Genomic DNA, 25931 nt, shown 5'->3' with positions numbered 1-25931 from the left:
CTGGGACTGGAACGGCTGCAGGAACTGGGACTGGAGCGGCTGCAGGAGCTGGGACTGGAGCAGCTGCAGGAGCTGGAACTGGAGCGGCTGCAGGAGCTGGGACTGGAGCGGCTGCAGGAGCTGGGACTGGAGCGGCTGCAAGAGCTGGGACTGGAGCGGCTGCAGGAGCTGGAGCTGGAGCGGCTGCAGGAGCTGGAACTGGAGCGGCTGCAGGAGCTGGAACTGGAGCGGCTGCAGGAGCTGGGACTGGAGCGGCTGCAGGAGCTGGAACTGGAGCGGCTGCAGGAGCTGGAACTGGAGCGGCTGCAAGAGCTGGGACTGGAGCGGCTGCAGGAGCTGGAACTGGAGCGGCTGCAGGAGCTGGGACTGGAGCGGCTGCAAGAGCTGGGACTGGAGCGGCTGCAGGAGCTGGAACTGGAGCGGCTGCAGGAGCTGGAACTGGAGCGGCTGCAGGAGCTGGGACTGGAGCGGCTGCAGGAGCTGGAACTGGAGCGGCTGCAGGAGCTGGAACTGGAGCGGCTGCAAGAGCTGGGACTGGAGCGGCTGCAGGAGCTGGAACTGGAGCGGCTGCAGGAGCTGGGACTGGAGCGGCTGCAAGAGCTGGGACTGGAGCGGCTGCAGGAGCTGGAACTGGAGCGGCTGCAGGAGCTGGAACTGGAGCGGCTGCAGGAGCTGGAACTGGAGCGGCTGCAGGAGCTGGGACTGGAGCGGCTGCAGGAGCTGGAACTGGAGCGGCTGCAGGAGCTGGAACTGGAGCGGCTGCAAGAGCTGGGACTGGAGCGGCTGCAGGAGCTGGAACTGGAGCGGCTGCAGGAGCTGGAACTGGAACAGCTGCAGGAACCGGATCTGGAGCGGCTGCAAGAGCTGGAGCTGGAGCAGCTGCAGGAACCGGATCTGGAGCGGCTGCAGGAGCTGGAACTGGAGCGGCTGCAAGAGCTGGGACTGGAGCGGCTGCAGGAGCTGGAACTGGAGCGGCTGCAGGAGCTGGGACTGGAGCGGCTGCAGGAACTGGGACTGGAGCGGCTGAAAGAGCTGGAGCTGGAGCAGCTGCAGGAACCGGATCTGGAGCGGCTGCAGGAGCTGGGACTGGAGCGGCTGCAGGAACTGGGACTGGAGCGGCTGAAAGAGCTGGAGCTGGAGCAGCTGCAGGAGCTGGAACTGGAGCGGCTGCAAGAGCTGGAACTGGAGCGGCTGCAGGAGCTGGAACTGGAGCGGCTGCAGGAGCTGGAACTGGAGCGGCTGCAAGAGCTGGGACTGGAGCGGCTGCAGGAACTGGGACTGGAGCGGCTGAAAGAGCTGGAGCTGGAGCAGCTGCAGGAACCGGATCTGGAGCGGCTGCAAGAGCTGGAGCTGGAGCAGCTGCAGGAACCGGATCTGGAGCAGCTGCAGGAGCTGGAACTGGAGTGGCTGCAGGAGCTGGGACTGGAGCGGCTGCAGGAACCGGATCTGGAGCGGCTGCAAGAGCTGGAGCTGGAGCAGCTGCAGGAACCGGATCTGGAGCGGCTGCAGGAACCGGATCTGGAGCGGCTGCCGAGTCCACCGTAGGGGTCACAGTGGCCGTTGGATCTGTCACAGGGCTTGGAGTGGCCGCAGGGTCTGTCACTAAGTTGATAGTAGTATCAATGGCAGCTCGATAGGCATGAGCCAGGCCCCAGCACGTTATAATGATTTGTGTTACTTTGGAACTGCCAGAATCATGACACCTTTTTTTCAAGCATTCTGCCAGTTTTTGAGGATTTTGCCATTGTTCAGGGGTGAATTTCCAACACACTGGGGGTGCCAACTGCTCTAGATGCCTGCCCATATCCACCCATACTCCCTGCCACCCACAACTATCCTGCCTCCGGGCAGATATCCGGATAAGCTTCCCAAGTAGTTGTTTAACTTTAAGCAGAACCTGAAGTGCATTCATGAGGCAGAACAACAAGACTATGGTACTCTGAGTATTCCAAAAATATTCAATATCTTGGAGAGCTATTGTGACAAGCTCAGGGGGTAAGAGGGTGGTGAAGGAGGAAGGCAGAGTGATCCAGGAGGATACAGGGGTGGTGAAGGAGAAAGGGAGAGTAATCAAGTAAGAATAAGTATCTTCCCCTTTCCCCTCCACAGATTGACTCTCTAGTGGAGAAAAACAATAGGTATAATTGCTAATAGTTCCCAAGATACTGTTTCCAAAGTACAGAGTCCACGATGTTACTGAGTATAAATACCAAGTTAAAGTCATGACCAGATATCTTATCGTCTCATAAGCCATTGCTATAACACTCAGTACCATAATGATCTGAAACCAGGGCCCGGAGAGGATAAACAACACGACAGAGAGCAAATACAGAAAATAATGTACTATAATACTCAATTTGGAAAACAGGCGCAGCAGAGTTGAGATTAAAGCAATCAGCATCATGACAGGTGACTATTAAGCAGGTCTAATTCTTACACCAATTTTAGTTTAACACACTCTGATCAGATCTGCCGTTATCTCAACCTTTCGTGCCCCACGTTGGGCGCCAAAAGGACTGTTGTGGTTTAACCCGGCCGGCAGCTAAACACCACGCAGCCGTTCGCTCACCCTCCCCCCTCCCTCTCTGGGACGGGGGAGAGAAATGGAAAGTGAAGCCCGTGAGTTGAGATAAAGACAGTTTAATAAGACAGGGAAAATAATAATAACAAAAATAATAATAACAATAATAATAATAATGATACAATAGTGATAATATGAAAGTAATAATAGTATGTACAAACAAGTGATGCACAATGCAATTGCTCACCACCCGCTGACCGATGCCCAGCCTAACCCCGAGCAGTCCGGCCCCCTCCCCCCGGCTAGCCACCCCTATATATTGTTTAGCATGACGTCAGATGGTATGGAATACCCCTTTGGCTAGTTTGGGTCACCTGTCCTGGGTCTGTCCCCTCCCAGCTCTTACTGCACCCCCAGCCTGCCCGTTGGCAGGACAGAGCAAAAGGCTGAGATGTCCTTGGCTTAGTATAAGCACTGCTCTGCAACAATTAAAGCATTGGGGTGTTATCAGCACTCTTCTCATCCTAAGCCAAAACACAGCATTCCACCAGCTACTAGGAAGAAAATTAATTCTGTTCTAACTGAAACCAGGACAGCTGGGCTGGGCTCCTGGGTCCAAGGGGAGCTCCTGGCAAGCGGGCAGCACTGCAGAGAGACAGCTCTGCCCAGGAGCAGCTGCTCTGCACAGCGCAGCAGGGCTGGGGGCACTGCCTGCAGGGGACAAGGGCAGTGAGAGAAGGGAGGGAGATGTTAAAGGCAGAGTGGAGGGGGGATGCTGAGAGCTCACTGCAGGAGAAATCTTCACAGTCCTGAACAGGGTAAGTCTCTGGCTGCAGGGCAACACAGCTGTTGTTCCTGGTGCCATCTCCAGATTTGCTGGCAAATCCTGTAGCTTATGGGAGCTTTCCGAAGGACTCTCAGAGTTTGGGTAAGAGGAGAACAACTAGCTCTGGAACAGTGATTATCTGCCATAAATAACTGAAGGACAGGACATGATGGTTCTTTCTCACAGGGCTGGCCGCAGGTGCAGGCAGGGTGTAGGCAGGGGTGTCCAGGGCTGTGGTGCAGAGCAGGGTCCCTGCTGTACCGCAGGGCCTGTGTGCTGGGGCAGGGCCTCTGCTGCCTGCCAGGCTCAGCACTCAGCCTGCCTGGGGAGCTGCCCAGGGTGTTGCAGGGAGAAGTGGTGGGTGGAAGGACCCCCTGGCAGGGCAGGACAGGGTCCTGCGGGTGCCCAGAATATGATGCCTGGGGCAGGCAGCTCACATCTCCTCAGCACCCACAGGGTATCTCTGGTGATGATTTTAAACAAGGTAGACCGACTTGTGCACTACCTTCAGGGAAAGTACTTCTGAGAGGCTGTGCTTTCACTTTCCTGCCCTAAAGAGCAGTCAGGGAAATGCTAATGGACTCATCAGGTTGTGTCAGTGAGGCTGTTAGAGCATTACACTCAAAGAGATCTTTAGGTCTGTGTGGAACCTCACAGTTTTCCTCTAACTCTTTAACCTACATACTGCATTGTTTCCTGACGGACTGCTGGATGTCCTGCTCAGCACCTAAAATACAGAGACACCTCTGGCCACTGGGCATCTGAGATCCATCCCCACCGGTTTTCAGCAGATGCAGTATGGCAGTACTGACTCTGGCTGAGCCCACAGAAAACCTGTCTGGTCCCTCTGCACTCTTAGGAAGCAGAACTGAGAGCTTGAGGCAGGAGCACATCTTCCTCAAAGGCAAGTAGCAGTTTGTCTTCCTGGGGAGGTTTCAGAAAACAATATATATGTTATACAATATAATATTCTTATATTCTTACAAAATATAAGAGTATATAGGTTTGGGTTTCCTCAGAGAAATCTCTCTAACTTGTTCCGTGTCTTTTCCACCATTGACAGCCTACCATTCCCTGAGGCAGCAAATGTCCAACAGCAGTTTCTCTAATGAGTTCCTCCTCCTGGCATTCGCAGACACACGCGAGCTGCAGCTCCTGCACTTCGGGCTCTTCCTGGGCATCTACCTGGCTGCCCTCCTGGGCAACGGCCTCATCCTCACTGCCATAGCCTGTGACAACCGTCTCCACACTCCCATGTACTTCTTCCTCCTCAACCTCGCCTTCCTAGACCTGGGCACTATTACTACCACTGTTCCCAATGCCATGGCCAACTCCCTCTGGGATACCAGGGCCGTCTCCTACTTGGGATGTGCTGCTCAGTTTTTTTTCTTTTTATTTTTCATCTCAGCAGAGTTTTATGTTCTCACCATCATGGCCTATGACCGCTACATTGCCATCTGCAAACCCCTGCACTACGGGACAATAATGGACAGCAGAACTTGTGTCAACATGGCAGCAGCTGCCTGGGGCAGTGGGTTTCTCCATGCTGTGCTGCACACTGCCAATAGCTTTTCCCTCCCCCTCTGCCAAGGCAGTGCCCTGGACCAGTTCTTCTGTGAAATTTCCCAGATCCTCAAGCTCTCCTGCTCAGATGCCTACCTCAGAGAAGTTGGGCTTCTTATGTTTAGTGTCACTGTAGCATCTGGGTGTTTTGTTTTCCTTGTGGTGTCCTATGTGCAGATCTTCAGGGTCGTGCTGAAGATCGCAACACATCAGGGCATGTACAAAGCCTTTTCCACGTGCCTCCCTCACCTGGCCGTGGTCTCCTTGTTTCTCAGCACTGCCTTTTTTGCCTACCTGAAACCCCCCTCCTGGTTCTCCGCATCCCTGAACCTTTTGCTGGCTGTTCTATACTCAGTAATGCCCCCAGCCATGAACCCCCTCATCTACAGTATGAGGAACAAGGAGCTCGAGGATGCAGTGTGGAAACTATTTTGGGGGATGTTTTACAGTACTAATAAAGACCCCTTCAATCTCCACTAATGAATCCCAGTACTTCCCATTCTAGGCTTGTGTTTTTGGTGTTCTCATTATATTTTCCCATTGTCAATTTGACTACTTGTGCTTCTTGTGTTCCTACATAAATATTTGGATTCCCCCTCTGCTATGAATGAATAAACCTGTTCTTGTCCCATATGGAAGCCATATAAATATGTATCTAACACTGTGAGTGAGTCTGTGAAGACTCTCTCATAGCATCTCTCAAATAACATAGAATCACCCCAGTGAAATGCCTCAAGCCTGGGCTTTCCTTTCCAAACCAGTGTCAAGATTAGGCCCAAAGAATTTATTTCTCTCCACAAGGGTCTGTTCCTACTTAGGTTCAGGAGAGAATGTCTAATTGTTGCATTCTGACTCAGGGTACAAGGGGCTGGACTGTGAAATTAGTGTGCGTGACAATCCAGTGTTCTGAGGCCTTGCTGATGTTTACAATCCTTGCTCCTCAAGGTTACCTGGTGAGTGATCTACCTGTAAAGCTATCACTGCTCAGAGAAGATGATGGTAGTGAACACCTCCAGAGGTCCCTTCTGACTCAGGGAAGAAAGGGCTAGACTGTGGAGTTAGAGTGCATGACAATGCTGTGTTTTGAGGCCTCACTGCTGATTGTAATCCCTGCTCCTCAAGGTTCCACAGTGAGTGGTGGCATTCTCAAAATGAGTCTCTGCCCTTGGGAACCTGGAGTACAGCTGGTGCAATGATACTACAGGAAAGTTCTCAGAGGCATTGCAAAATATTCTAGAATGACTGAATCACAAATTGGTTGGAGTTGGAAAAAGTCTTTCCCCATATTATTTGTTCCCTTTAAGTACTGGAAAGCAAGAATGTTCCCCCCAGAGTATGCTCTTCTCTAGGCTCAATAAACCCGACTGGCTCAGCCTGCCTTCACAGGAGAGGTGTTCCACTCCACTGATTATTGCTGTGGCTCTGCTCTGGTCCCACTCACTAAGTCCTATGTCCAAAATCTTATGTGTCTGTTGTGCTGGTGGGGTCTCACAAGAGCAGAGAAGAGAGGAAGAATCACCTCCCTCAACCTGCTGGTCACACTGCTTTAGATGCAGCCCAGGATACTGTAGGCTTTTGGGGTTGCAAGTGGACATTCCTGACTCATGTTGAGCTTCTCTTCAACCAGAACCCTCAGGTCCTTCTCATCAGGGCTACTCCTCATCAGGGCAGTGGCTTTCTCAAAGCCATGGTGCACACTGCCAGTACATTTTCCATTCCCCTTTGCCAAGGCAATGCCCTGGACCAGTTTTTCTGTGAAATTCCCCAGATCCTCAAGCTCTCCTGCTCAGATGTCTACCTCAAGGAAGTTGGGCTTGTTCTGATTAGCCTCTCTTTAGCTTCAGGGTGTTTTATTTTTATTCTTTTCTCCTACGTGCAGATCATCAGATCAGTGCTGAGGATACCATCCAAGCAGGGACAGCACAAAGCTTTTTCCACTTGCTTCCCTCATCTGGCTGTGGTCTCCGTCTTTTCCAGCACTGCCTTATTTGCCTACCTGAAGACACCTTCCATCTCCTCCCCATCCCTGAACCCGGTGGTGACAGTTCTGTACTCAGTGGTGCCTCCAGCAGTGAACTCCATCATCTACAGCATGAGGAACCAGGAGCTCGAGGATGCACTGATGAAGCTCAGTCAATCAGTAGTCCTTCAGCAGCAATAAGCTGCCCATGACTCTTCACAAGGGATTTCCAATTCATCTCAGGAAACTGCTGGTCTTTGTGCTTTTTCTCTGTGATAATCTTGTTTTTCTTCCTTCACTCCACTTCTGCAGAGTGGCCTAAACCCACTCTTTTTGACCCAGAGGCCCTTGTATCTGTATCTATTGTTAAGGTATAGCTGGCTACCCCTGTCACGTCTCTTTAATAAAAGGGTATCTCCTCAGTGCTGGTGCCTGGACCAGCTGGTTTTCAGTGCTGGTGCTGGTTCTTCTTCCAATGTTGTGGTCAGGAACTGTATGAGGAAATTGTTTTATTATCAGGTGGAGGTCATTGCTCTATGAAATTGCTATCCATGGCTGTATGTCCAGGTGTTGGACGATGAGGAGTAGTGTCCTTCAGGGTCTGTCTTGGGACCAGCACAGTTTAATATTATTAACAGAAGACGTAGACAGCGGGATCAAGTGCATCCTCAGCAACTTTGCCAATGAGACCAAGCTGAGTGGTGTTCTTGATACAACAAAAGGAAGGGTTGATATCTGTTTGGACCTGAGCAAGCTTGAGAAGTGGGCCCATGTGAATCTAAAGAGGTTCAATAAGTCCAAGTGCGAGGCATTGCACCTGGGCCAGGGCAATCCCAGACATGAGGACAGGCTGGGAGAAGAACTACTTGAGAGCAGCCCTGCTGAGAAGGATTTGTGGGTTCTGGTGGACAAAAAGATTGACATGAGCCAGCAGTGCATACTTGCAGCCCAGAAGCCAACTGCACCCCAGGCTCCATCAACAGAGGAGTGTCCAGCAGGATGAGGGAAGTGATTGTGCCCCTCTGCTCTGCCCTTGTGAGGCCTCATTTGGAGTGTAGGGTCCCCAACATAAAAAGGAAGTTAATCTGTTAGAGTGGGTCCAGAGGAGGTCCACATAGCTGATCAGAGGACTGGAGCACATCACCTGTGAAGAAAGGCTGAGAGAGCTGGGGCTGTTCAGCCTGAAGAAAAGAAGGGTTCCGGGAGCCCTCAATGCAGCTTTTCAGTGCTTAAAGGAGTCTTATAAATAAGATAAAGAGTAACCTTTTGCTTGGGCCAATAATGACAGGACAAGAGAGAATGGCTTTAAACCAGGCCCCTCACTCTGCAGAGCATCACCACCAGCTCTGGGCACCACAGGGACCACAGGAAGGGGACAGGAGTGACAGGTCCTGTTCTTCCAGAGGAAAACTCAGAAATTGTCTGAGTTGTGTGGCCATGCTGGGTGAGGACTCACAGCAGGGCATTTGTGGTGCAGAGCCAGAGGTCGTGGACAGGACTAACATGCAAGTGCAGGAGGCAGGTGGTCACTCTGGGCCATTGGTGGAATGATTAGCATGGGAAGGTGGCCCAGGACATTCGTCATCCCCAGCCTCTAGCAATGGCTGTTCCTTGTACTGGCTGCTCACTCTGATTTATGGCTGGGGTTTGCTGCCAGGCCACCCCCATCCTCACCTTCAGCTCCCTGCCTGTGTGGGGGAATGGCCAACCCTGTCTAACCTCTTCCCTGGACCAGACACTTCAGACCCCAGAGCAGGGATGTCTGTAAAACCCCCCATGGGACATGGTCAGGGCAAGGCAGGCATCAGGCGCAGGGGGGAAGGGGAGAGCTATAGAGGAAGGGAAGCAAGGGTTGCAGTGGGAATCGTGCTTGGGGACCATTACCCACCCTGAACACACCCTTCCCTGTACTGTTCCTGAACAGTGGGGCCATGGGACCATGTGTGAGACAGAAGGGACAGGCTGGTGCAGGGATAGAGCCCAAGTTAGGGAGAAGCGTCTATCTGCTTAGAGTGACCTGGACAGGATGAATCACAGGGCAGAGGCCAATGGGATGAGGTTCAACTTGGCTAAGTGCATCCTCATGCAACACTACAGGCTTTTGGCAGAGTGTCCGGAAAGCTGTGCAGAGGAAAAAGTTCTGGAGGTGTTTGTTGATGCTCACCTGACCATGAACCAGCAGTCTGCCCAGGTGGCCAAGAAAGCCAATGGCATCCTGCCTTGTGTCAGGAATAGTGCAGCCAGCAGGACCAGGGAGGTGATTATCCCCCTGTACTCTGCTCTGCTGAGGCTGCACCTTGAGTACTGTGTTCCATTTTGGGCCCCTCACTACAAGAAGGACATCGAAGCCCTGAAACATATCCAGAGAAGGGCTACAAAGCTGGTGAAGGGTCTGGAACAAATTCTAATGAGGAGCAGCTGAGGGAACTGGGGTTGTTTTGTCTGCAGAAGAGGAGGCTCAGGGGAGACCTAATTGCTCTCTCCAGCTACCAAAAGGAAGTTGTGGGGAGTTGGGGGTCAGCCTCTTCTTGCAGATAAGTACTGATAGGATTAGAGGGAATGGCCTCAGGTTGCTCCAGGGAGGTTTAGTTTGGAAATTAGAAGACATTTCTTCTCAGAAAGAGTAGTCAGGCATTGGAATGGGTTGCCTAGGGAAGTGGTGGTGTCACCGTCCCTGGGGGGTTTTTAAAGAGAGGTTGGACCTGTCACTTAGGGACATGATTTAGTGGGTGACATTGGTAGTAGTGGTTGGACCAGATGACCTTGGAGGTCTCTCCCACCCTAATGATTCTATGATTCTATTTTGCCCAGTTGCTGTATGAGTTTCAGGGAGTTAGAAACTTGCTCAATCTCCCAGAACTGTCATGAACTCCTTTACAGTATTTATCTTTCTATGGTCTTTTTTTCTAAGACTTTTCTTGTGCAGATAGCCCTAACGGAAAGTAGATCCCCTTAGATGCAGCATGGTCATGGCAGGCATTTCTTCTGCACTATGGGCCTGTGTCTTGGTTGTGGAGAAACTTTCGCAAGAGGTCCACAAACTCAAAGAGCATATACCTTCCTCCCTCTACATGCATGAACCAGTACCTCAGCTACTAGGAGTAAACATGCCTCTGCTCAAGAAAGGGGATATGGTGGGTCCACACAACATACCACTCTGTAGTTTTACCCACAATTGCTGCTCCAATTTCCATGAATACTCTGATCAGGACTAGAGGTGCTCTGCCTCCAGTCAGGTGGAGGGACAACTGAGGTTATTGGACAGTGTGGGTTCAATGGCCTGACACATCAGATCCACAGAAGTATGAGGCTCAAGTGGAAACCAGTGCAAGGTGTACTGCAATGTCATCCAGCTATAAATGGGCAGAACTCATTTTTATCTCTGGAGTGACGGAGGAATCCTGACAGTTAACTGTGTTGGAGGCTGAAGTGCAGCCTCTTTAAGACAGTGAGATTAAACAGCTGTTTGCCTTGCCCAGTCTTTAGGAGGACCCTTCTGTTGTAGGGTTGCTGAGGGTCAAGGAGCAGCAGATGTTGATCACTACCCCAGTGGTGCACAAGGAGCAATATTGCACTAACTGAGACTCCATGATTAACATTCATGAGCTGATTTATTGACTGGAGAGACAAGAGTGATCAGCAAGACTTGCTCACCCTTTAATGGTCCCATATTGTCAGTGTGAATGGTTGACGAAAAGTGGAGATTAACAGTGGACTATCATGGCCTGAATGAAACCATGCCACTGCTGAGTGCTGCAGCGTTGGACGTGGTAGAACTTCAATATGAACTAGAATCAAAGCCAGACAAGAGTTATGCCACGACTGATACCACTAATGTGTTTTTCTCAATCCCTTTAGCAGCAGAGTGCAGTCCACAATGACACAGGACATGGGTGAATGCAGGCAGGTACACTCAGCATTCACGCAACCACAAACAGCAGCAGCATTATCCTGATTGCCTCTCTGGCTGAGCAAGATGGAGGCCCATTATTTGGAAACACAAAGTTCTTGTGTGCACAAATGCATGTTCATGTGCATGTGTGCAAGGTAGAACCCTCCAGCAGCTGGGATCAGATACTCAGCCTGTCCAGGACAAGTTCCTGGCTCCCAGTCTGCCCAGCTGAAGACGGTTGGACATATGAGCCCCTGTGGGTGCAGCCCCACTCGAGCTGCTGGCACACACCACCCCAAACTAACACACACTCACAATGACACAGGCACACACACATTAATCCACACACTCCCATCTCTCCTGTTGCTGACTACAATGACACATGGGCCCTCTGATGCCCTGGTTCTAGTCCAGCTGCTGCACTTACCCCTATGTACAACCACCAGGTGACCTACAGCCCTTGGCAGCAATCCCATTAGTCCAAATGTTGATGCGGAGAGCTGCTGCCAGTGATGCATTTGGATAGGTTTCTGCCTGGACAGTGGGGTAACAGCCCTCCCAAGGCAGTCCTGGAAGGAGCTGGGGCAAGATCTTGCTTCCACAGGAGCCAGTGACTTGGGTTCCCACCTACCATTGTGCTTTGTGTTCTTCCAGGCTCATGGAGATGGGCCTTTGATGAGCTGAGGGCTCTCCTGTGATGGGCCTGGAAGCAGTCAGAGCAGGGCATGAATTGAATTATTCATCCTGACATCATTTCCTTGGGTCTTCGTTTTGTGTACAGATGTGCTTCATATCATACAGCCTAACGCAATCCAGCAAGAACATAAACCTCTGGAGGCATCTGCATGTGGAGGTCACATATATATGATGGTGGTATTACATAAGATACGACAGCAGAGAACTCAAATTGCTTTTCAGAAATGCATCATGATTATGGGAAAAGCTGTGCTGTTGCACGGGCCGTGGCTTCCTTCAAGGCCAGCATCACGGCCTTGTTTCTAAGACTGTAGATGAATGGGTTTAAGAATGGGTACAGGACAGTGTTGAGCAAAGCTACAATGCTGTTGGTCTCCAAAGAAACAAGATCTGAGGTGGGTGCGTAGAGAGCAATGCAGCTTCCATAGGCAATGGCCAAGGTGGTGAGATGGGAAGAGCATGTAGCAAAAGCTTTTCTCCTCGCTGAGGCTGCTGGCATTTGTAGAATACAGAAAAAGATGCTTGTGTAAGGTGCCAGAGTTAGACACAAGGAAGACAGCACAATAAACAATATGAAAACCGATTCTGTTTTCCAAAGCAGGGTGACATCAGAGCAGGACAGTTGGAATAAAGGGGTGGTGTCACAAAAAACGTGCTGGATCTTGTTCAAACCACAGAAAGTGAGCTTGGAGAGCAGCACCAAGTGGTAACTCAAGAATGTGAAGCCCATGACCCAAACAGCAGCAACCAGCTGGATGCAGAGCTGATGCTTCATGATGGCAGCATAGCGCAAAGGCTGGCAGATGGCAACATAACGGTCAAAGAACATGACAACAAGGAGAGCTAATTCTGCAATACCCAGGGCAAAATAGAAGGAGGACTGGGCAAAGCATCCACCTACTGAGATTGTTCTCCTGCCGGAGCTCAGAATTACCAACAGTTTGGTGCTTGTGGAGGACGTAAACCAGATTTCCAGGAATGCCAGATTGCCAATGAAAAAGTACATGGGGGTTTGCAGGCGGTTATCCACACACACCAGGAAAATGATGGCTGCATTCCCCATCACCGTTGTCAGGTACATGAGTAGAAGGACCATGCAGAGAAATAGCTGTAGCCTTTGATCAAGCTCTGAGAAGCCTGTGAGGATGAATTCAGTAACGACAGTTCCATTGCCTACTCCCATGCCCAATTTCCATTCATCCTGCTGAGGCAGGAACATGGCAAAAGTACAGGTACGATAATTTCATTATCTGGACAGGAGGCTATCTCCTTCCTTCTCTCTTTCCTTGCTTGCAGGCTTCCTATACAACAGAGAGAGAAGAAGATTCTGTTGGACCTTCCTTAAATCTGCCTTTTCCATTTCACATATCATGCAGAGTTCTATGAGAATTTCTTGTCTTCTTTCCAACCTTGTCCATCAGCCACAAATTATTCTTTCTCAAGAGCACAGAACTAATAAGGGGTTGTTAGCGATTGCACCCTGTTCCCAGGAAGATCCTCATTTACTCAGAATAATTGCAAACACCCATTGTAACAATGTTTTGAAAGGAAATCTCATCTTCTGCACAAATATTTCCTATTTTGTAGATGCTAAACCATGAATTCAAATATGTTACCGGTTGTTCTCTGGATACCCAGTACCCTGAGCTGGTGGAAGGGGATGGGGAGCAGGATGTGGCCCTCACCATCCACGAAGAACTGGTTGGTGACCTGCTACGGCACTTGGATGTGCACAAGTCGATGGGGCCGGATGGGATCCACCCAAGGGTACTGAGAGAACTGGCAGAGGTGCTGGCCAAGCCACTTTCCATCATTTATCAGCAGTCCTGGCTATCGGGGGAGGTCCCAGCTGACTGGCGGCTAGCGAATGTGACGCCCATCTACAAGAAGGGCCGGAGGGCTGACCCAGGGAACTACAGGCCTGTCAGTTTGACCTCAGTACCAGGGAAGCTCATGGAGCAGATCCTCTTGGGAGTCATCATGCGGCACTTGAAGGGCAAGCAGGCGATCAGGCCCAGTAAGAATGGGTTTATGAAAGGCAGGTCCTGCTTGACGAACCTGATCTCCTTCTATGACAAAGTGACGCGCTGGGTGGACGAGGGAAAGGCTGTGGATGTGGTCTACCTTGACTTCAGCAAGGCTTTTGACACCATCTCCCACAGCATTCTCCTCAAGAAACTGGCTGCTCTTGGCTTGGACTGGCGCACGCTTCGTTGGGTTAGAAACTGGCTGGATAGCCGGGCCCAAAGAGTCATGGTGAATGGAGTTAAGTCCAGTTGGAGGCCAGTCACTAGTGGCGTCCCCCACGGCTCGGTGCTGGGGCCGGTCCTCTTCAACATCTTCATCAATGATCTGGACGAGGGCATTGAGTGCACCCTCAGTAAGTTTGCAGATGACACCAAGCTATGCACATATGTCGATCTGCTCGAGGGTAGGAAAGCTCTGCAGGAGGATCTGGATAGGCTGCACCGATGGGCTGAGGTCAACTGCATGAAGTTCAACAAGGCCAAGTGCCGGGTCCTGCACCTGGGGCGCAACAACCCCAAGCAGAGCTACAGGCTGGGAGATGAGTGGTTGGAGAGCTGCCAGGCAGAGAAGGACCTGGGAGTGATGGTGGACAGTCGGCTGAATATGAGCCAGCAGTGTGCTCAGGTGGCCAGGAAGGCCAATGGCATCCTGGCTTGGATCAGAAACAGTGTGACCAGCAGGGCTAGGGAGGTGATCGTCCCCCTGTACTCGGCTCTGGTGAGGCCGCACCTCGAGTACTGTGTTCAGTTTTGGGCCCCTCGCTACAAGAAGGACATCGAGGTGCTTGAGCGGGTCCAGAGAAGGGCGACGAAGCTGGTGAGGGGCCTGGAGAACAAGTCCTACGAGGAGCGGCTGAGGGAGCTGGGCCTTTTCAGCCTGGAGAAGAGGAGGCTCAGGGGCGACCTTATCGCTCTCTACAGATACCTTAAAGGAGGCTGTAGAGAGGTGGGGGTTGGCCTGTTCTCCCACGTGCCTGGTGACAGGACGAGGGGGAACGGGCTTAAGTTGCGCCAGGGGAGTTTTAGGTTGGATATTAGGAAGAACTTCTTTACTGAAAGGGTTGTGAGGCATTGGAACAGGCTGCCCTGGGAGGTGGTGGAATCACCATCCCTGGAAGTCTTCAAAAGACGTTTAGATGTAGAGCTTCGGGATATGGTTTAGTGGGGACTGTTCGTGTTAGGTTAGAGGTTGGACTCGATGATCTTGAGGTCTCTTCCAACCTAGAAATTCTGTGATTCTGTGATTCTGTGATATGTATATTGAAAGTTATTCTCTCTCCTCTTCAGTACTTGCCTTTTTGGACTACCAGCAGCTGAGGATCCCCTGGTTTATTTCAAGACAGAAATTTCAGGTCTCTCTTTTGTAATGCTGTGATTTCTTTTTTGTCATCTTCCCTTATTTCTTTAGGAAAGAAGGAAAATGGGGACCAAGTGTAGCTTGCCTTTTTCAGTACTGTAAAGTAAGGTCAAAATTCATTATGGTCCCACCAGGTCAGTGGAAACAGATCTGTCACAATTTCATTTGTCTTCATTCTGCACTGAAATACAGATGTATCCAGAATTGCTCATCGTTCGTACTATCAGACATTCTCAACTAAATGTCTTGCTTTTCTGAGAGGTGGAAAAATCTTGTCCTCTTCAAAAGCTTAAAGATAGTTCTTGTAGTACAAAGAGGAAGTACCTAAAAAAAGCAAAGTGCCAAGTACTACTGTGTAGGTTTATGTTTCACTTGTCTAAAAGTCACATCCTTCAGGTTGAGATATTTGACTTACTCCTATCCCATCAATGCTGAGAGAGAGAAGAGCATCTGAAAGAGATCCCTCACCTTTATTTTGCATGGCAGTTCTAGGATGGGATGATCTAGACACGAGCACTTTTTCTTGCCTTCATTGATTGTTGGGGAAGCCTCAGGAGAACAAGTTCTCACAGGCACAAGGAGTGAAGTAGGTTAAACTCATTACTCAAGTCTCTGATGACTGTAGTAAATTACTCTCTTCTGTAAATCAAACTACGCCTCTAACAGGAAAACAAACAAAACTAAAACAAAAACCACAAGAGAAACTTGTTCAGCAAAGAGAGACATTGACTCCTTCACCTTTCCCTATGTGTTTAGACATAGAAAGGATCAGAACAAATGACTGCAAAAAACGACCACCTCAAAACACAAGGGTGGGGGAGGAGATGATGGGTTTGAAGCAGTGAAGTAGTTTCTCCATGGGCTGTGTTGTCCCCTCAGGACCTGTCCCAGGACAGAATGAGTGCACTTAGGCAGGAAAATGGGAAGCTCAGAAGCGGGGAGTTTTAAGGACTTTTAACATGGGGCTTGGGTTGGTCTTAGACCCCAAGTGCCCTGCCTTGCTCTTTGCCTCTACACTGGCAAAGGGGAATCTGTGCACTGGCTTCGTCTGGAAAACTTGTTGAGATTAACCCATTAGCTGTAATAGTTTTAGCAGAAGCTCAAGCCCAGTCACCAACAGCAATATGTTGTGGTTTAGCCCTGACGATCAGCTAAGCACTGAGGGAATCTGATCCAAGACTTTTTCCCATGCAATGAGGAAAAATAATCATGGGAGGCAGTGACGGGAAACAAGTCTAGTCAGTCACATTAATCATAAGATCGCAAGAACATAGAAAGATTTAGTTTCAAAGGCACCTTAAAGATCAACCAGTTCCAACTGCCCTGTCATAGTCAGGGGCACCTTCCACCAGACCGGATTGCTCAAAGCCCCATTAAGCCTGGCCTTGAATACTTCCAGGGATGGGACACCTACAGCTCCTCTGGTCAACCTGTTCCAGTGCCTCACACTCTCAGAGAATACAGTTTCCTCTGAATATCCAATCTAAATCTACTCTCTTCTAGTTTAAAAGCTACCTCTCTTCTGAATGGAAATGCAGGATGGGGAGACCCAGTGGGCACAGTTGGTTTTGCTGGTGCTGCTAAGGACAAGAGATATGGATCCCAAATTTTCTCAGGAGCCTCAAATTGAAATGTAGGTGCACGGGGTTCACATCCAAGCCTGATACATGAACTCCTCATTCTGGTGGAGATGGTCAAGGAAGGGGAACAATGTTTTGCAAGCACCCAGCAGAGAAGAGAACAGAAGCTGTCCCAGTCCATGTCTTTTCTATCTCCTGCAGCTAATGTTATTGGGGGACAGTCACCTTAAAGGCCTATGTCATATTTTCTGATCCATGCAGAATTTTCAGATAACCAAAGGCATCAGAAATGGCCCCAGAAACCAATGTCCGGGTTATCCCACCTAGTTTTATTCACAGACTCTCATCTGCATGGTATCTGTTCTCCAGCTGGACCCCTCTCTTCACATCTAATTCCTTTTCCAAGGAGCCCCCAGTGGGCTGCATCAGCTCAGTACTTTGGCAACTTGGTTATATATGTTGCACTTGGGCTATTGCCCATGGTGGTGGTTAAGAGAAGCTCCTTTCCTCTTCTTGTCTCACACCTGGCTTTCTCATCTGGAAGAAATCTCAGCTGATGAGCTACAGGCTTCAGAAAAAATATGCCTCTCTGTGAAACTCCAGAGAAATATCCTCATCGGTCAAAGTGTTCATGGAGCAAGGATCTATGTGGGTTGTGTTTGCTGAAAGCTGAGAATCAGACCACTGTAAAATTGTGATCTCTGGTGGGCTAAAGCAGCCCTGTGTTTCAGTTCTCCTCTGTGCTGAGGAAGGATGCTGCCAGCTGGCACTGAGAAAACCAGAACCTTTGTAGGTTCTTTGTATGTTATAGGATGTTCTAAGGAAAGCAGGAGGGATTTGGGACAAGGGAACTACAAGGTGCAACTGCAGACTTGAGTGTCAGGAGATGATCTGATGTCAGGAGAAGTGATGCATGTCCTAGGGGATCAATGAGAGAAATGGTGTGAGCTGGGGAGGTGAGGAGCAAGGTTGTCAGCACAGTGTCCAACTTCTCCTACCTGTCCAGACCTCCTTAAGAGACTCTTAGGCCTTTCTGTGTCTTAATAAGTCCCAAGGTGTAGTTGCTGCTAAGTCTATTGACTTCAGCTTCTGAGAACAGACTGATGAAATGTCATGATGAATATCATGATGACAGCCAAAGACAGAAGCCAAACACCAAAGTTCTTGAAAGCATTGATTGTTTCCAATGAGGGCCATTTCTGACAAAGCTCCATGGAGTCCTTAGAGCAGGCAACTGGAGGCCATGATTACAGGTAGGCCAAGGCCCTGCGCAGGTGGCTCTGAGGCTGAGAAAATGCTGGGTTTGTTTCATCAAGCAGAAAGGCCAAGGCCTGCTGCCAGCCCTGGGCAGAGAGCTTCTGTCTGTCACAAAGGAGCTCCGGGCACTTCCTCAGACAGTGGGATGTGGTATGCAGTGCCAAGTGAAAGAGGTGTGACACCTCCAGGCCTCTGTCAGGAGGTACAAAAAGGAGAGGAGCCCCAGTTGTATTGCCATGTTAGAGAACCACATCTCCTCCTAGGCCTTGGTGGAAGAGACCTGCCATAGGACAAGGACAAGACCTTGGTTTTCTTGGCTAAGCTTTGCCTTGCCAGTGCCCTTGTCCTTCTCCACTGCTGGCTATCGTGTACTGTTCCACACCTGCCTCTGTTTCCCTGCAGGCTGCAAACATTCATCTGGCTTTCCCACCTGACACTCACATAGGAATTTCTGTGCATTCATTGATGTCTGTACCCTCTCCAGCTGTGCCTGAAACACAAACCCATGGACTGAGAATGGATTTCCTCCAGGATACCTCTGACACTATAACACATCCCCTCCACTAAAGTATCTTCCTTCTCATGTCCACCCCCCACCATCAAAGCTTCACTTTGAGTCAGGTTTCCTCTTCTATGCTGTTTCCCATAAGCAATGAAAGTTCCAACATCTCAGAAACCATCCTTCACACAGGCATCCACACTCATCAACATTCCCATGCCCTGTCAGCTGACAAGGAACCTCACCATGATCTTCCAGGCTATGTGGCCTTCCTGATGGACTTTCACCTCCTTAGATAGACACAACCAAGCCACACACCTGCTGCTCTCTACTCATGTACTCAGGCACAAGACACTTGAAAAAACATATCCAAGGCAGGTTCTGCATGGGCCTTTCAGGTATTTGGGCAGAGGGTATCACACAAACACCATGCCAGCCAGGTGTCTTCTGCTGGCCTGTGAGAGACGCTGGAAGATGAGAGCCTGAAGGACCATCTGCCAGACAGGAGGCAAGGATTGGGTTTACCTGGCAGCTACTTCAGAAAGATGGGACCTCCCAGTCCCTGGCCCAGCTATGCTCCTGCTGCTGGCCTATCAGCTCCAGAGGCAGAAGTGATTTCACAGTCCCCACCAAAGGTAAATGCTTCCTACAGGAGAGAGAGTTTCTAAGGCACAATTGGCACCCTATAGGAGCATAAAAACCTGGCACCCTCCTTGATGCCCAGCACCTAACAAGACAAAGGAAAAGTCCTTGTCATCCTCCAAGGCCATACATATCCAGATGGCCTTTCAATTTCTCAAGAGATTGGACAAACCTATGCGCAAGCTCTGTTAGGTACTAGGGCAGGACTGACCTTGAAATAGATTTACACTAGCTGCATGTCAGCAGCTCCTCAGTTCCTTATGGCATCTAAAATGACACCCTCATAGACCAGCCATGTATCTGAAGGGGGCCTATCAGGTCATCAGGCACAAGTGCCCTGACACCCACCTGCACAGCCATGGGCCTCCTGCTGCCTCCTGACATCCTGAGGCACAGCTAACATCAGCTGAGCATCCCCACCCATGTCCTCCTTGATCCCTATGACCTGACCAGATCCACATCAGCCTCATGGGGCCAAACCAATTTTATTACATGATCAGAGTGCAGGGATTTAGGGGTTAGGTTTTCAGGTTAGGGTCTAGGGATTAGGTCTTGTTTTAGGGATTCAGCAGAGTCTTAGAGCTTTGGTGTTCTGCTTTGGGTAACCAGTCAGTGTTTAGGGTATGGGCTAGATTTTTGGTCAGGGTTTTATTATCCGCTTTGTTTTGGGATGAGGGCAGGTATTAAAACTGGCAATATAGTGATAGGAATTAAGGGCCTGGGATTTGGATGAACAATATGTAAAGACCAATGATAACAGCAAATGTGTTTGGAGTTTGAGTTTGAGGTATGATCTGATGTTGGAGATTAGAACAGTGGATTCCTTTCAGGCTGAGGGACAGCATTTAAGGTAGGACTAGGTTCTCAGGATACAAATTAGAAATATTGACAAACATGAATATTTTGCAGTATCAGCACCCCTATGTGAACCATTGTTCCCTCTTCCAAATCTTTCCTTAATGTTAGCGAAGTCAATCTTCTCTTCTCCAGGTCTCCCATCTTTATTCTCCCAGCTTTCCCCTGGCCTCCCTAAATGTGTCACCCTGTTGGGGGCAGCTTTTTGATGGCCTTTAGGACCTCAGAGGTTCTGCCTCCCTGCTGTTGGCCATCCAGGGGCTGGGACAGAAGTGACCTCACAGCCAGCATCCACAGGGCAACAAGAAGCTGTTGTGCTCAGGATGCCTCTTTCCAACACACCCAGGAGCACTGGGTGCAGGTGATGCCCTGCACAATCCCTCAGCTACTCTACCTGCCAACCAGCTCATGCTTCAGAAGGTCATCCACACATCCAAAGTCATGTTTCTTCATGCAGCCTTTAGCAACTCCTGGGCATCCTGAAGGAAATGGTCACCTCTGTGTGGAAAAGTGAAACAAGAACTGAATATATATTTTAAGAAAATGTTGAGAACTCTGCAGAGAAGGAGTTGCTGTGAAAGTCCGGATGGGTAGCATTGGTCATATCCATACCCAGTGAACAAGGACCCAGCCCAGACTGCTCTGTGGTTCCCCCTTGTCACTTCCAGGACGCAAACCCAGCCCAGACCCTCCTCAGCTTTCCACACCTCCATCTTCTCTCCCAAGCCCAGCCCAGCAGAGCAGCCCAGACTGTGCTGGTTCCAAAGAAGAAAATGGAGAAGTGGAGGTCAGTGGGGTGCCCACAGATAGCCAGCCTTCTTGACAGACAGAGACTCATGGAATAGCCCGAGATGGAAAGGACCCACAAGGATCATTGAGTCAAACGCATCTCCAATGTCAGGAGATGATTTGGGGTGATTCACTCAATCTAGTCTATGAAATTTCACTGCTTGAATAACTAATAATTTTCCCGACCCCTTCCCATTGCCTCATGTTGCAGGACTCTAGCAGTTTCAAAAGAAAAGAAAAACGAAACAAAACAAAAATATCTTGGTCTTTAGTGAGTTTCATTATCAGTGATATGCAGAAGACAGACATTTTATTGCTTCTGAAAAACACCCAGACATAACTTTCCACACTGCATCCTTGAGTTCCTGGTTCCTCATGCTGTAGATGAGGGGGTTCACTGCTGGAGGCACCACTGAGTACAGGACTGCCAACAAAAGATTCAGGAATGAGGAGGAAATGGATGGGGGCTTCAGGTAGGAAAATGTGCCAGTGCTGATGTACAGGAAGACCATGACCGGGTGAGGGAGGCATGTGGAAAAAGCTTTGTGCCTGCCCTGCTGTGAGGGGATCCTCAGCACAGCCCTGAAGATCTGTACATAGGACAGCACAATAAAAATAAAACAACCCAGAAGTGAACATGCAGTAACCACAATAAGTCCAATTTCCTGGATGTAGGCATCTGAGCAGAATAGCTTGAGGATCTGGGGAATTTCACAGAAGAACTGTTCCAGGGCATTGCCTTGGCAGAGGGGAAGGGAAAAGGTATTAGCAGTGTGCAGCACAGCATTGAGAAAACCACTGCCCCAGGCAGTTGCTGCCATGTTGACACAAGTTCTGCTGTCCATTATTGTCCTGTAATGCAGGGGTTTGCAGATGGCAACGTAGCGGTCATAGGCCATGATGGTGAGAAGATAAAATTCTGCTGGAACAAATGCAACAAACATAAAGAGCTGGGTAGCACAATCCAAATACGGAATGGCCGTGGTGTCCCACAGGGAATTGGCCATGGCTTTGGGAACAGTGGTGGTAATAATGCCCAAGTCGAGGAGGGCGAGGTTGAGGAGGAAGAAGTACATGGGGGTGTGGAGGTGGTGATTGCAGGCTATGGCTGTGAGGATGAGGCCATTGTCCAGGAGGGCAGCCAGGTAGATTCCCAGGAAGAGCCCAAAGTGCAGGAGCTGCAGCTCGCGTGTGTCTGCGAATGGCAGGAGGAGGAATTCTGTGGGGAAGCTGCTGTTGGACATTTGCTGGCTTTGGGTGTAGTAGTCTGTCCATTGGGAAATTTAAAGAGGAATCTTAGATAGTGTTTTCTGAGCAAAACCTCAACCAAATTTCCCTGAAACCTTCTCAGCAAGAATCACAGTCTTTTCCCTGTGAAGAATACATGCTACTGCTTGTAAAATATTTAGTTTTTATTTTATTTTTTTTTCCCTAGGGATACGATAATTATCAGGTTAATCCTCTGTGTCCTTTGTGGGCTTCGGAAGTGTCAGTACTACCCTGCTGTATATAGTAAAGAATATCAGGGACTGATCCATTACAATTCTCCTTACTGTCCTTCATGGCAGCAAAACAGAAGCAAAGACTCCTGAGAGTGCCTTTCGTTTAGGTAGTGCAGGCGTTGGTGCTCACCATCAAGAATTTCCCCCAAAGATGGCCTGGGGGTGCTATGGACCTGTTAGCAGCCTGCCCCAGGAAGCAGCCTCTGGGCACCAGCAGGACCCTGCCTGTCCTGCCTGTTTCAGGGGGCTCCTTCCAACTGCAGCTTCTCCCCGCAGTGCCCTCGGCAGCTCCCTGGGCAGGCTGAGTGCTGAGGCTGGCAGCCAGCAGAGACCCTGCCCTGGCTCACAGCCCCTGAGGCACAGCAGGGACCCTGCTCTGCACCACAGCCCTGGGCACGTCTGTCCGCACCCTGGCTGCGCAACCTACAGCCAGCCCCCTGAGAAGGAATCCTTGTCTCCTGTCCCTCTGACAGCTTTGGCAGGTAGTCCCTGCTCTGGAAATTGTTCTTCTATCTTAGGAACTCTTAAGTGTCCTCCTGAAAGATTCCATGCGCTGTGGGATGTGCCAGCAAATCTGCAGATGGCACCAGGAACAACAGCTGCATTGCCCTGCAACCAGAGACTTACCCTGTTCAGGGCTGTGAAGATTTCCCCCGCAGTGAGCTCTCAGCATCCCCCCTCCACATTGACTTTAACATCTCCCTCCCTTCTCTCAGCCACCCTTGTCCCCTGCAGGCAGTGCCCCCAGCCCTGCTGCACTGTGCAGAGGAGCTGCTCCTGGGCAGAGCTGTCTCTCTGCAGCACTGCCCGCTTGCTAGGAGCTCCCCTTGGGCCCAGGAGCCCAGCCCAGCTCAGCAGCACAGGGAGCTCTTGACAAGTCCCTGGGACACCAGGGGAAACAACTTCGAATCAAACGGATATAATCACTGCTCTTCCTTCTGTCAGCTAGAGAGAGACACCTACTTCCAGTTATATTTTTTCTCCTAAATCAAAATAAGAGTTCATTATGGGAATCATTTTTCCTGTCCTTTTATTAGTTAGGACACCCACAAATTGACTGAGAGCTGTATTCTCTTTCTTCCAAGCACTTGTTAACATTGAGGAGAAGGAATCTTTTTCACAGCAAATGAAATCCCTCTGTCTACACAGACTACACAACTAATTGTTGGCCAGCAAGCTCATGGAATCATAGAATGTTTGGGGTTGGAAGGGACCTTAAGGTCTAGTTCCAGTCACTCTTAAATGGGCAGAGTCACTTCCCCCTAGACCAGTTTGTTCAAGGTTTCATCCAACCAGACATTGGACTCTACCAGGAAAGAGGCATCCACCACTTCTCTGGGCAACCGCTTCCAGTGTCTCACCACCCACTGCATGAAGAGTTTCTTCTTTATATCTGATATAAATCTACTCTTTTCTAGCTTAAAAGCACTGCCCCTTGTCCTATCATTACACTCCCTGATAGAGTTTCTCCAGATATTTCTCCAATCTTTTTCTCCCTGTTCTGTTAAGAGAGAGGAGGGAGAGAGTGGCTGTGTGGTGCTTGGCTACCTCCTGGGGATAAAGCACAACACATCTGGGGCACAAACCTAACCAACAAATGATGAAGGAGGCAGTGAAGGGAGCCAGACCTGGTCAGTCACAATGACTGGTGAGAGCATGGGAGAGAGAGAAAATGCTTCTTCCAGTGAGGTTATCTGACCACGAATCTTGTCAGTTGGGAAACCAAGGGAAAACAGGGAATACTAGTAAAAGGGGATGTCCTATGATGAGAGGCTGAAGAAACTTGGGTTGTCTAGTCTGGAGAAAAGAAGGCTGAGGAGTGACCTCATTGCTTTCAGCCACTGTCTTAGGAGGGCAAGTGGAGAGGGAGATGATGACCTCTTCTCAGTGGTAACAGATCAGAGAAAGTGTGGGAATGGCATATAGATGCACCAGAGGAGGTCCAGACTGGAGAGTAGGAAAAATTTCTGTACTGTGAGGGTGATCAAACACTGGAATAGGATTCCTTGAGACCTGCTTGCAGTTCTAGGCCTGTCAATGTTCAAGAAGCATTTGGACATTGCCCTCATTGACATGCTGTAACTTTTGTTTAGCTCTGAAGAGGTCAGGTAGTTGGACTAGATGATCTTTGAAGGTCTCTTCCAACTAAACTACTTTGTTCTATTCTAGTCGAGTCACTACACATGTGGGTAGGCCCCCTTTATGCATTGGAAGACCACAGTAATATCTCCTGGAGTCTTCTTTTCTTCAAGGTAACCCCATCTCTCTCAGCTGCTCTTCACAGGTGTATTTGGTGTGCACGGCATGCTTTTGGTAGTCAGGTGGTAGGCTGCAGGGGGTTTCTGGATGGCGAAGACCATCAGTTTGAACACTTTGGGTTAGCTCTCCTGGCTGTGTCCCATAACCATGTCCTGCACAATTCCAACCTACATGGCATGGGGTACAGTATGAGAAACAGAAACCCTTGATGCTTTGTAGACACTCTCCATGACTGTTTCTAAACATTCTCAAAAACATTTACCCTCTGCACTAACACACCTTATCCCTGGAGAACCCCAGTGCAACAGCTGTCTGGAAGAATGTTTTGTTTTCATCTTTCCTTTAACATGTGACCGAGTCTTAGAAGACGGAAGAGGCTACAAAAGTCTTTGTCTGGAAGGCAAAGTTGAGGCTAAATGAGTCTGGAAAAAAAAAAAAAGTCTGAGACATAAGTAAAAAGATATGCATTTATTGAGCTATTTAAACAACACTAAAATTTTTTTTTGTTTTACTGATGGTGTGGAGAATGTTAGGAAACATTGCATTTGCCTTTGCAAGTAATACTTCTTGGAGCTAGGATGGACATTCTGCTACTCACCAGGAATGATCCAAGATGACCAAGAGTGGCCTCACAAGGACATCAGCCAGCTCTCTCTGCTGTCATGGGTGAATCCCGTCAGGTCCCATAGATATGTGTATCCCATTTGGTCAAGTATGCCCTGACCTGATCCACTCCCACCAAGTGTACATCTTCCTTCCAGACTCTCCCCATTCTTCGTGACTAGGGATTCCTGAAGGGCAGTCTTGCCAGTTTCACTGACGTGAAAAAGGAATTCAACACCTCTTGTCTTTTCCCTGTCCTGTATCAACAGATCCTGGACCTCATTCAGCAGTGGGTCCACATATTCCAGAACCTTTCTTTTGTCACCTGTGTACTTCTAGAAGCTCTTTTTACTGCCTTAGACATCCTTGTCCTAATTCCACTGGAGTTGTGCTTTAGTTTTCCGATATTCTTCCTTACATGCTCAGACAAGGCCTTTGTATTCCTCTCAGGGTATCTGTTCTTGTTTCCACCTTCTCTATGCTTCTTTTATGCGCTGGAGTTTGGTGAGAAGCTTCTGGTTCATCTATGCAGGCCTCTTCCCATTTTTACTTGCCTTTGTTTTTCTTGGGTTGGACTGCCCTTGATGTTGGAGGGGGTGGTCCTGGAATATTAACCACCTTTCTTGGACTTCTCTTCAATACAGGGCCTTACTCCAAAGGACTCTTCCAAGCAGATATTGAAGGGGCCAAAGTTGGCTCTCCTGAAGAGCTATGCTGCCCTCCCGCAGGATCAACTCCACCATGGTCCCTGCAGGGAACATTGTTAACTTATCCTGAGCTTACCATGAACCACAGCCCCCAGATCCCTTTTTTTCAGAGTTATGCTTCATCCACTTGTCCCTCAGTCTATATGTACATTCAGGAATACATGGTCTGATGTACAGAATCTGGCATTAGTTCTTATTGAATTTTATATTGTAGCGACTGACCAACATTCTGATCTATCAAGATGTCTCTGTAAGGCCCCTCTACCCTCAAGGCAATTGATAGAGCTTCCTAATGTACTAGATGTAGGGCAGTCCACTCATGTGCCTAAGCTCTCAAACACCTTTTAGAAAGTACTGTCTCTAAATTACCACTTCTCCATTAATCTACTCCCACTT

At 49.4% G+C, this 25931-nt stretch overlaps 1 protein-coding gene across 1 annotated transcript; it reads right to left on the bottom strand.

Moving 5' to 3' along the window:
* Positions 1-11693: 11693 nt before the first annotated feature.
* LOC113841341 (olfactory receptor 6E1-like) lies at positions 11694-12677 on the bottom strand. Its single transcript, XM_072030394.1, has one exon. The coding sequence runs from the start codon at positions 12675-12677 to the stop codon at positions 11694-11696; it is 984 nt and encodes a 327-aa protein (XP_071886495.1).
* Between the last annotated feature and the right edge of the window lie 13254 nt (positions 12678-25931).

This window comes from Anas platyrhynchos, chromosome 32, assembly GCF_047663525.1.
Source record: "Anas platyrhynchos isolate ZD024472 breed Pekin duck chromosome 32, IASCAAS_PekinDuck_T2T, whole genome shotgun sequence".
In the NCBI taxonomy this organism is placed as follows: domain Eukaryota; kingdom Metazoa; phylum Chordata; class Aves; order Anseriformes; family Anatidae; genus Anas; species Anas platyrhynchos.
Note: the sequence above shows the minus strand (reverse complement) of the source record. Positions and strands in the feature narration are given on the sequence as shown.